This window comes from Psittacula echo (assembly GCF_963264785.1).
Source record: "Psittacula echo genome assembly, chromosome: 5".
NCBI lineage: Eukaryota > Metazoa > Chordata > Aves > Psittaciformes > Psittacidae > Psittacula > Psittacula echo.
The window spans coordinates 1,883,242-1,895,322 of NC_137739.1; the positions used below are offsets into that span (position 1 = coordinate 1,883,242).

The window sequence follows — 12,081 nt, forward strand, 5'->3', positions numbered from 1 at the left end:
CTCAGGCAGGTCCATTTTCACATGCTAACATGGACACATCTGCACGTGAAGCTCTGGGGCACCAGGAGCCCTGATCCACATCCATATCAGGGTGCAAACATAATGCACCTACCTGGGAGCTTATGGCCAAGTTAGCAAAGAAACTAACACAGAAGGAGGTTGAACTCTCTGTTTATGGTGTTTTGCCAAGCGGGGATTAGAGTTTGGGACTCCTGGCACCCAGAGCCACGATTAATCCACCGACTGCTTCTACCTCCACCCCAGCCTCCAAGCAGTTTCCATGTGCCAGGCTGGGTATGGTGGTAAAGCAAAGTCTTCTCATCTCCATCAGTGCCTGCCTTTCTCTTCCACACTCACTGGAGCCCATCTACCCCTCAGGGATCAGAGCAGACTTAGGCTGGTAGGAAAATACCTTTCCTATGTAAACCATGCATTCTGCCATTTCCCTCTCCAAATTACACAGCGTCACAGATCGTAAGCCCTCTAAACAGAGAGGCTTCAGTTGAGGAACAGATCTCCATAAAGGCTGGGATTAAGGCCCTGCACATTAGAAAGGAAAGAGGGAGGGAAAATATGCTCCGTTTAATTACCCAAGCCATAACAACATTTTACTATTTCACACACGATTCCTGACAAAAGGGGAAATGTTATTTTCCACCAGCATAGCTGCTGGTTCTACTACAAATAAATAGTCCAGGGCGCGCTCACCATGCCAGAGATGGAGGCCATGTGTTTTCATTAATTCTCTTGGCAGAGAAGCCCATGTAGATTTTGGACTGCAGCTCACGACTGGAACAAGAGAGCTGGGGTGGCCAACATACATCACAGCAGACTCCACTTGGCTCAAGTCCACTTACGAGCTGGTCCAATACCCAGTTATATCATCCTAATTATGAGCAGATTCCCAGTTCCCTCCCCTCCTTGCAGATGTATCTTCAGTATCACCCTTTTCTCCCTCCCTTCTGACCGGTTGAAAACAGCAGGTGAATTGCACCTTTTTGTTATCACTGGGAGACAAAGTTTGGCCTCTTTCATTTTCCTCTTATTGCAACTTCTTTTGTGTGGATTAAAATAATTTATATTGATAATGTGATCTGCCCCCTGTCCCTGTTCCCAATTACTCATACAGGCTGGGGATCCTGCATTATGGATATGACAGGAATGGTCTTAATTAGCCCTTGTGGGCTCCAGAACTGATTCTGGTTTTGATTTGAACTATCTGGGATTATGCAGGCTGACTGATGTGGGCTGGGGTCACGGCGGAGCCGGCCCCGGGGTGCTGCGGGGCTCACTTGGAGCTGGCTTTTCTCAGCCTGCTGCCAGGTGCCTGGCAGGGCATGGCAGAAAGGAAGGACAATTTACTGCAGCCACCTCTGTGTTTGAGATGAAGAGTGACAGCACTAAAGGGTCTTTGCATCCAAAGTTTTACTCAGAATGAAGCAGGATACTGATGGGGCAACAAGAGCTCACTGAGCAGCCTGTGTAATGGGCATTCAGTGAGTGAAACCCACTGCAAGTAAAAGAAGGTAACAGAAAAATAAAGGAGCGTTAAAGCTGAAAACGTAGAGCTTCCTGGACCTGCAAAATTCCATTTCACAATAAGCAACCAGTTAACCAGGAGCAAAAAATAAAGGTGTCAGCACCTGGGAAATGGATGGATCTCTTTCCTATTTTGGGAAGAGGAATCCCAAACCTCTAACAGGACTGGTAACACAGTTCCTGGCACTCACATGCAATTCTCTGCACACAAGGTGGAAAGACTGAGGTCCTGTCCGAGCATCCCCACTTCCATTGCTCAGTGCCTGCCCCGCACAGCCATTCATAGGCAACACCTCAGAACACGTTCTGCAGGTCAGGGAAGTCAGGCTCGGCGAGGGTTAATTGGAAGGGGAAAATGGTTTCCAGACGTGATGAAGGTCCACTGAGAACATCACCCCGAAGGTACACCCCCAGGGGCTGACAGCTCAGGTCTTACCAACAAATCCAGCATCAGAAACTGCCCCAGGCTGAGAGAGATTATAGAGCAGAGGCACTATACCATGGTGTGCAGGTTTCAGTGGCTGCAATGTTAATCTAAGGGAGGGAATATTGCTCCAGTACTGTGTTTCCTTCACTAATCAGGGCTCCTTGCCCAGTGGAGCGTTGCTGTATGCTGCAATTTCTTTTTTAACGCTGTTTATACAAAACACAAATGCAAAAATCTAGGTAAAAGAGAGGGGAAGCTGAGCTCCTCTCTCCATAATCACAGAGGAGACAACACTCAGAGCCAGAACTCAAACCACAGTTTCTAATCAGAATGCAATGTAATCACTGCAACAGATGTCCAAAAGATAAAACTGTATGATTCTGAATTGCCAGCGATTAGTGCTCTGCATCTTGGAGAGCATTGAGATGCTCTATTTCTATCTACATACATCCACGTTTTGGAAGTATAGGCAGAAAGCATTCAACACAATGAAAACTCCTTTCTGTTCCTCTCCTGCAGGATTTTAACTGAGGACGTTCTCAGTGAGGTTCAGGTCTGCCCCTGAATCAGTCCATGATGGTGAGGGGAGGGAAAGAGAGAAGCTGATCTTTTAGGAATGCAACTGGGAAAAACAGCATCACCTAGCTGGCACATGGACATTGCTGCACTGCCAGAGACAGAAGGCTATGATAAAGAAAGAAAACATGGAGAGCAAATTCTTCTACCAAAGCAAAGCAGACAAAAGAAATTATCCTTGATGTGCAGATCACTCACCTCATAGTGATAATCCATGCAAGTTAACTCCTGCCAACAGCGATCTCCTCGGATTTTAATCAGACCCTGGTGAGAAAAGAAATAAAAGACAGAAAATACAGTCACAAATATTATATTTTATCTTGTATGTCAAGGTATTATTGCAAGATGCTAAATACTCTGGTTCAACTACAGGGAGAGCTGGTAACAGCAGGGAAGTGCAGAGGCTCCCACACTGGCTCCCAGCATCACCAGGTACCAGGCAGGAGGTGCAGAGCATCAAGGAGCAATAAGAAAAACAAAGCTCTGCCACTGGGCCCTGTCTGTGTAACAGTGAAAAGGCACCTGCAGACCTAAACATGCCATGGTCACAATCTTAAAATCCAGACCCAGGTGTCTCCCTCTCCCAAAGCCGCCTATAGAAAAGGAAGCAGCGACACAGACAGCGATGGGACCTGCAGCCTCACAGAGCTGGACCAGAGATGCAACCAAAGTAATTAGAGAAACAAAAGAGCAGAAGGGGAAGGAAGCTGACAAGATCTAAACACAGATGAATGCCCTAATGACAGGTCTACTCCACCTTAGGTTAGAGGTTGGCAATGAAATAAGCAGGTATCAGAGGTTCCTGTGCATTGATATTTCAGGGCAACAAGAGGGTGAAATTTCCAAATCAGTGGGTCCATTCCAGGGCTGGCAGTAATATTGGGATTAAATTTCTTTGCCTCAGTGATGAAGAGTAGAAAGGAATCAGTCGTCCACAGCAGGAAAGACACCTGGCCAGGGATGAGCCTGCTAGCAGGAAGCCTTGCAATCAAGCTGTGCCAGCCCCAAGGTATGCAGGTTCAGCCTGTCGGCTTTGATGTATGGGAAAGGTCCCTGATTAGGATCACAATATCCCAAATTGAGGAAAGCTTCACTAGTCAAAAGGTTGAACCAGCTCTATCATCTGCATACAATTAGGGGGTATTTGCCTACCTCTGACATTGCTACTAATTGCAATGTTCCTGCTTTCCTTAGTAGAAAAATACAGGGAGTTCCTGTAAGGGCCAGTTCCTGGATATACCATGAGCATCCTGAAGCTTCTATATGTTTGTACTAGGGAAGGTTTTCAATAAGAGACCAGTGACGTTTCAATGCTAAAATCTGAGGGCTGAGAGGAGAAGATGCTCTATGGCACATCCTGGCCTATTGTTTTCATCCAAATTCCTTAAAAAAATAAATCTCCACTTGCATCATTAAACATAGTTTAGTGTGTCTGGGGCTCAGGAAAATTCCAAATTCCAGTTAAAGATCCTCCCCCTGCCCCAAACTGTCCCAGCATCGTAAGTAAATATCCAGAAACATCCACTTAGGAAGAAGCTCTTCACTATGAGAAGAAATACCCCGGCCTGGGAAGTCTCCATCTCATGAAAGGGACACCTCGTACCAGCACCAAATCCCAAACAGAGCTGGTGCAGAAGGCACAGAGAAAAGCACAATGGATGCAAAGTGATACCACAGAGGATTTGTGTGACAGGAGAGCAGAACGGTGCGTACCAGCGGCTGCAGTTTTCCTCTCTAGTGAGTTACCCAGCAGATCCCATCACTCGCTCCTCCGTCAAGCTGCAAAGGCTGGAGCAGCAGAGGCAGGGACAAGATAGCCTTGCTGTCAACAGCCACGGCTTCATCTTCCCCTCCTGAGTCACCCACAGCTCACTCTGCCCCTCATACCTTTTCTACAGTTACAGGATATATTGATAGCATCTCACAGGATGTGCTGCTGCTGGCACAGAGGCTGGACAGACACTAAGAAAGGCTCTGTGCAAGAATGCTAGAATATTAAAAGAGGACAGCTATCTTGATGACCTCCTCTTCTACCCTGGCCAGGCTGTAATCAAGCTCTATTATTCAGCAAGGATAATTAAAACAAGTATACGATAGAAAAGCACCGTAGTGAAAATCCGAATCTTCCCTGCAATGAGTCACTAAGGGACTGTTAATCACATTTTGTTTACTACAAAGCTTTCAAACAGGAAAGTCACTTAAAGCTCTGAATATCAAATCTGGTTTGCAGCACGGAAAACTCCCACTCTCATAATTAGGGGGCGTTTCAAGGCTTCTTTCCCCTGCTGCCGTCTTGGAGTCCACTTCCACTCCCACACTGGCATCGGAGTTTTAAATGAAGTTGGACCAAGAAATAAGAGTATGTAGTGCATGAAAACCTACGTGCTCTGTAGCTCTGTTTCTGATGAGGAGGACCAGGAAAGGAGGATGACACATGGTGCCCCACTGAGTAATCCCAATGGGAAGAGCTGTGGATCCCTGGGTATGGCCACAGCCAGGATGAGCTCTCACATACCTTACTGCTCCAAGCTCGGATTGACTCTGGTTTTACACACTCTTCCTGTATTATTTGGCTTCTGCTGATATTTCTGGACGTCAGCTCCTGTTCTCTTGAAGGTGCAAACTTAGTCTGAGAGATGGTAACTGGGTCCAAGTGAGCACAGGATAGAAGGAGGAGGGGATGAAATGGGGATCCCCACATCTGCCGGAGTTTCACATTCACTGGATTTCTCTCAGTCTGCTAACAATTCCCAATCCATTCTCAAGATTCCTGTGTGTATACGGAACTGGCCTGGACTCCACAGCTGCAGTGCATTATGCTGCCATACCACAGATCATAGAATCATAGGATCAACTAGGTTGAAAAAGACCTTTAAATATCATCGAGTCCAACCTTTACCCCAGGACTGCCAAGGCCACCACTAACCCATCGCACTGAGGGCAAACTGATCTCCCATCACGATTTCCATTCATGGTCGCACCTCCTCTCTCGTCAAGGTTTTCCCTTATGGCTGCCCCTCATGATCTCCACTTGCAGCCAACCTTCATCTGTCCCTCATAGCGGCTGCCCTTCTGCTCTCCATCATGATCTACCTTCATGGCTGCCCTTCCGCTCTCCCTCACGATCTCTCTAAATGGCCGCCCTTCCGCTCAACCCTCATGGCTGCCCTTCCGCTCAACCCTCATGGCTGCCCTTCCGCTCTCACGATCCCCCCTCGTGGCCGCCCTTTTGCTCTTCCCTCATGGCTGTCCTTCCGCTATCCTTCACAATCTCCCCTCATGGCTGCCCTTATGCTCTCCCTCAAGATCTCAACTCATGGCCACCCTTCCACTCTCCCTCAAGATCTCCCCTCATGGCTGCCTTTCCTTTCCCCTCTCAATCTCCCCTCATGGCTGCTCTTCTGCTCTCCGTCACCATCTCCCCTCATGGCTGCCTTTCCTCTCCCCTCTTGATCTCGCCTCATGGCCGCCCTTCCGCTCTCCCCTCATGGCTGCCCTTTCGCTCTCCCTCACGATCTCCCCTCATGGCTGCCTTTCCTCTCCCTTCTTGATCTCTCCTCACGGCCGCCCTTCCGCTCTCCCACAAGATCTCAACTCATGGCGGCCCTTCTCTCCCCTCATGGCTGCCCTTTCACTCTTCCTCATGATCTCCCCTCATGGATTCCCTTCTCCTCTCCCCTCATGGCCACCCTTCTGCTCTCCCTCACAATCTCCCCTCATGGCCACCCTTTTCTCCCCTCACGATCTCCCCTCATGGCTGCCTTTCCTCTCCCCTCATGATCTCCCCTCATGGCCGCCCTTCCGCTCTTCCTCACGATCTCCCCTCATGGCTGCCTTTCATCTCCTGTCATGATCTCCCCTCATGGCCACCCTTTCGCTCTGCCCTCATGGCTGCCCTTCCGCTCTCCCTCACGATCTCCCCTCATGGCTACCTTTCCTCTCCCCTCATGATCTCCCATCATGGCCACCCTTCCACTCTACCCTCATGGCTGCCCTTCCGCTCTCCCTCACGATCTCCCTTCATGGCTGCCCTTCCACTCTCCATCATGATCTACCTTCATGGCTGCCCTTCCGCTCTCCCTCACGATCTCCCTAAATGGCTGCCCTTCCGCTCAACCCTCATGGCTGCCCTTCCGCTCAACCCTCATAGTTGCCCTTCCACTCTCATGATCCCCCCTCATGGCCGCCCTTCTGCTCTCCCCTCATGGCTGTCCTTCCGCTATCCCTCACAATCTCCCCTCATGGCTGCCCTTACGCTCTCCCTCAAGATCTCAACTCATGGCCGCCCTTCTCTCCCCTCATGATCTCCCCTCATGGCTGCCCTTCTGCTCTCCATCACCATCTCCCCTCATGGCCGTCCTTCCTCTTCCCTCACAATCTCCCCTCGTGGCCCTTTCCATCTCCCCTCATGATCTCCCCTCATGGCCGCCTTTCCTCTCCCCTCACGATCTCCCCTCATGGCTGCCTTTCCTTTCCCCTCATGATCTCCCCTCATGGCCGCCCTTCCACTCTCCCTCAAGATCTCAACTCACGGCTGCCCTTCTCTCCCCTCACAATCTCCCTTCATGGCCGCCCTTCCGCTCTCTGTCACAATCTGCTCTCAGCTCAAACTCAAGGGAAGGACCCAGACACGCAGATCTCTGGAAAGGACGGAAAGGAACCAGCCCATCTCCAGGCTCTCAGGCAGCCAGGTACTCATACACATATGACTAAAACAGGTCAGCCTCAGATGGGACAGATTTAAGACCAAACCTGGTGTTTTGCTGTGTTGGAGGCAATTCCCGGCTGTGGGACAGACCAGGATGGACACGTTCCAACAAAGGCCTTTTCCGTTTCTTTTGGAGGGCGCGTTTTGAGAGTCTGATCTGCTTGATCCCTTCAAGATCCAAGAACATACAAAAGTATTTAGAACGTTCTGTAGCCTCCAGGCAAGAGCTACAGGCAGCTGCTACCACAAACCCGCTGTACCAGCCTCAGCCCAACTGCTCCTTCTCTCACATGTACAAGCCTCTGTGGTCTCTAATGAATAAGTTCAAGGATCAGGAAGCAAATTAAAATGCAACACCTGCAATTTCCGGTGTTTGGTGTTTCCCATGCCAAGCATGGCTCCCATCTATCCTCCCACCTTTAATTTCTCCCTGTGCTGTTCAAGCATCTCTAGGTACCATGTGGTTTTTGATACAACATCAAAATTGACCTGTTAGTTCTAATTTATGCTGTCAGAAGTTGGAGATGCTCACAGGTAGGCAATGAGCAGGAAATGACAGCTAAATGTGTACCCAGCATCACTCACTTTGAAGACTGGACCGCTGCTCAATGTACTAAACCGTCCCTTTTTGCAGCATCCTTGAAGACGTGAATACAACAAGACACCAAAGGAGAGGAAAACCTTTCTCATCCCACTTTCAGCTCCTTGTCCAACACAACCATTTCCCTGCCTTATTAAACTTGCCTGCACACAGGGGGCTATATGCCAGCTGGGAACGTCATTACTCCCGGTTATCTTACAACACACTGACCACATTTCACAGGTATGAAATATCGAGGAAAACCTCCAGATCCCAGACAACCTGACGCCACACTACGTATGGGTATTTATGGACTTAAACTCATCCAGTTCCATCCCCCTGTGAGGGGCAGGGACCCCTTCCACTGGAGCAGCTTGCTCCAAGCCCCTGTGTTCAACCTGGCCTTGAACACTGCCAGGGATGGGGCAGCCACAGCTTCTTTGGGCACCCTGTGCCAGTGCCTCAGCACCGTCACAGTGAGGGTCACTGCTCAGTTCAACTCACTGCTATTATAAGAAGTCATTGCTCTCATTTATACATTCTTTTATATTATTCCAGCTTGGCACAATGCCCCATATTGCAATGCAACCATTTGGGAAACATGGAAAAGATGTGCTATAGGAAGCTCAGCACACTAACTTGTTTCTTATTATCTACATTCCAAAATTACTTGAAAAAGGGGTTTTTTTCTCCTCTTTTTTTTGAGTTCGAAAACTTAGGAAGTTTCTTCCAAGCCCTGAGCTAGCAGGGCATTAACTAAAAACTTGAATTCTGCCTTTATTTTGACATAATGATTGGAGACTAATGGGCATGAGACAGGGAATTTTGGAAATAGGTTATATTTTTCCCAGTTTATGTTCTGCCCTAATTAGTAGATAAAACCAAAGAAGGGGGGAAGATATTTTTGAGGAGAAGAAAATGGCTTTTACATCTTCTTTTCTTTTGCCAATGATAAAGTCCAATGCACACTCACACACAAGCCCATGACAAAACCAAGCCCCCCCAGATCCCTGTTTGGACACTGCGGGTGAGTGACCGGCCTTTTCAATCCCTGCATATCAGAAGGGAAAGCTATCCAGCAATATAAATTAAATAGAAGCTAAAGGGAAGGAAACAGGTGGCTCAGTGAACCAGCAACTGCCCTTTCACCTCCGTGGCCTTGCTTTGAATCCAGCTCCAACCAGAGTTATTAAATTCATACTGCTGGGATGGGGGGTACAAAGACGTGCCAGGGTTTGAGCACAGCAGCCCAGCTCGTGGCAGCCAGAACGTGCACACCAGCCCCTTCCAGTAATAAGAAAACCTGGCCTGGGGAAGGGGAAAGTTGAGATCTTTGTCATATTAATTTATAGCTGAGTGTGGCTCCAGGCCATTCTGCACACTCAGAAACCTCCCCGCATGAGAACTATAAAATGCTCACCCTGGATTGAATTAACATCCAGAATGAAACATGTGCTCAATACCTTCTCCCCTCCTAAGCTCGCTCCCTTCAGGGCATGTCTGAGGAGCAGAACAGAGGATGGAGATGCAGCACCTGCTTGTGCTTCGAAATCACCAACCTCCGGCGCTCCCAGGCTCACAATGAAGGTGCATTAAATTCAGCAGCGTTTCTCATAGAGTAAGGAAAATCACATTGAGGGCTTTTTACTTATTAATGCAAATGGTGTTCAATAAAATGCCTGGTTTTAATCACCAGAGCCACTGCACCATCCTCGCTCAGCCTCCATGCACTTCCCATCCACCAGCCCTGCTCCATCCATGCGCTCCTGGTCATGTATGAACAGCATTTCCCAAACCCAGCCCTGGAAGCACTGGAGGTGTGGTGGGTGACTTTTGTCACTGTACTTTCATTTTCTTTGCCTGCTATAGGTAAAAGAGGGCTGGAGCAGCTCTGCTCTGGGGCCAGGCTGACAGAGCTGGGCTGGTTCAGCCTAGACAAGAGAAGGCTCCTTAAGGGAAGACCTTAGAGCAGCTCCAGAGCCTAAAGGGGCTGCAGGAAACCTGGAGAAGGGCTTTGGACAAGGGCCTGTAGGGACAGGCCAAGGGGAATGGCTTTAACCTGCCAGAGGGGAGACTGAGATGAGCTCTTAGGCAGAAGCTGTTCCCTGTGAGGGTGCTGAGGCGCTGGCACAGGGTGCCCAGAGAAGCTGTGGCTGCCCCATCCCTGGCAGTGTTCAAGGCCAGGTTGGACACAGGGGCTTGGAGCAAGCTGCTCCAGTGGAAGGGGTCCCTGCTCACTGCAGGTGCTGGAACTGGATGAGCTTTAAGGTCCCTTCCAACCCAAACCATTCTATGATCACATGCACTTGACCAAGATCCTATTTTGCCTCCAGCATCATCATTAGCACTGATAACTTACTACAGTGGTAAAGCAAAGATGACCACACAGTCGCTTGAGCAGATCCACAAGCAACCAGAGAAATAAAATCATATTTCCCAGCAAATTCTTAGCAGAACCCACACTGCAAAACATCCTCCTCCTGCCTGCTGCAGGATGACCCAGCCAGCAAGGCACTGAACAAGTCTGGTTTATAAAACTCAGTAATCCTGCTGAAAAATAGCTATTTATGAGTAATAAATTCTCTTTCAAACGCAGTAGATTGTTGAATACTTCTGCAAGGTTTGCCAACTGGCGGCCCAGGGACTTTGGGAGTGGAAATCAGAATCACCCCTTCACTCCCACTGAATCAATTCCAGTCTTGCTTGGCTGAGTAACCTCACATGCACCCTCTCTTTCTCCATCATTGAAAGAATATCTAACAAAAGGGATTTCAGGCAAAATTAAGTCATAGAGAGCAAGTTCATGGACAGTTTTTGTGTTCTACAATTCATGAGTTTGATTAAATCGTGGCACAAATCCCAAACCTCCATGGCACATGGTGGCACAGGGAAGGTAACACAGGACTGGAAGGCAGAACCAGAGGGGCATGTGAGCTATGCAACTGCTGTGTCCTCCAAAGACACCTCCCTGTTTGGTTTTAGGATACTGAAAGCTGAATTTACACTGTGGCATGGTGAGGATCATCTTCCCAGATAACAGAGAGGATGGGCATGTGAAGAGAATGGGTCCTCGCTTTTCTGCTGCACTGTTTCAGTGAGAGGAGCATTTCTGGGCACTGCTCCTTCTTATCGCATCATTCCTAAACCCTGCCATTAGGATTAAGCTAAACACTGAGGTGTGAAGATCCCTGCTACCACTACTGGAAGCTCTGTAAAGGGGAATCCCCCCAGGCCTGCAGGACCTGCCCCAGACCTTCTGCTCCAGGACCAGCAGAAGGCTCAGAGCATGGGAACCATGTGGGTCCATACCAGGAGAGCTAGGCAGAAGCCCTTTCACCATGTCCACATCATAGCCACCACAGACAATGACAACTACACAAATCCATCTCCAATGTACCCCTCTAAGTGTCCTCCAATGCATGTCCTAAGGCTGTCATCCCACCTGGATGCAGCTCAGCCACCTCAATGGAGACAAGGGGGAGAATCTTCCAGGGAAGGTCCACACAGGTCCAACCTCCAGCTCCCCCAGACCTCCCACTAAGCTCTCACCTCATCTCTGCTGGTCACATCTCTGCTCTCCAGATTTACTTCAGATCTCTCTCTCCCTCCTTCCTGTGTTCACTCTCCTTCCAATTGCCTTTCTAATTAGCTGATTAAATCTGCCTACACCCAAACAGGATCCACAGCACTGCCCTTGCTGCCTCTCCCCCATCCACCAGCCCCACTTTCATCCCTGACCCTTTCCCAACAGATCACACCCAGGCTCAACTCTTAGTTCAAGATGCACCATCACACAGCTCCGTAAGGATTTTACACTTCCCATAAGGAGCAAAACATCTCCAAACTGTTTCCTTACGTACTTGATGCCAGCAAGCATGATTCAGCCAGGGTGATCCATCACCCACTGCCGTGCTGCATCTCGCTCCGCACCCCCTGAGCCACGCAGCTCCGAGGGAGGGAAAGCGGCTGAACTCCCAAATCCTTCCTTTTCATCCCAAGCAGATTGCTCTGCCCAACTGTACCCTTTCCAGGCTGCTGTACTTTGGTGATTCAAAGTGAAAGGGGGAAAAAAAAGCCTAAATAATTAAAATGTCATTCAAGCGCGAAGCCGATATGAGTCACTGTTACAAAAAATATCTTCAAAATTCCTTCAGGAGTGGGGGATAATTATATTCCTCCCTATCTATTGATTTTTCTCTACAATGCAGATGTCAGATTTTCCACGGGTTTTTTTTCCTTTTTCCTTTTTTT

At 48.8% G+C, this 12,081-nt stretch overlaps 1 protein-coding gene across 1 annotated transcript in view; it reads right to left on the reverse strand.

Annotated features, from left to right (window-relative positions):
• LMF1 (lipase maturation factor 1) overlaps positions 1-12,081 on the reverse strand; it is a gene marked incomplete at both ends in the record, with an annotated part of 185,806 nt that overhangs the window by 111,579 nt on the left and 62,146 nt on the right. The window contains one exon of the mRNA XM_080619377.1: positions 2,741-2,806. Coding sequence (XP_080475503.1) covers positions 2,741-2,806 — 66 coding nt within the window. The remainder of the gene's footprint in view (positions 1-2,740; positions 2,807-12,081) is intronic.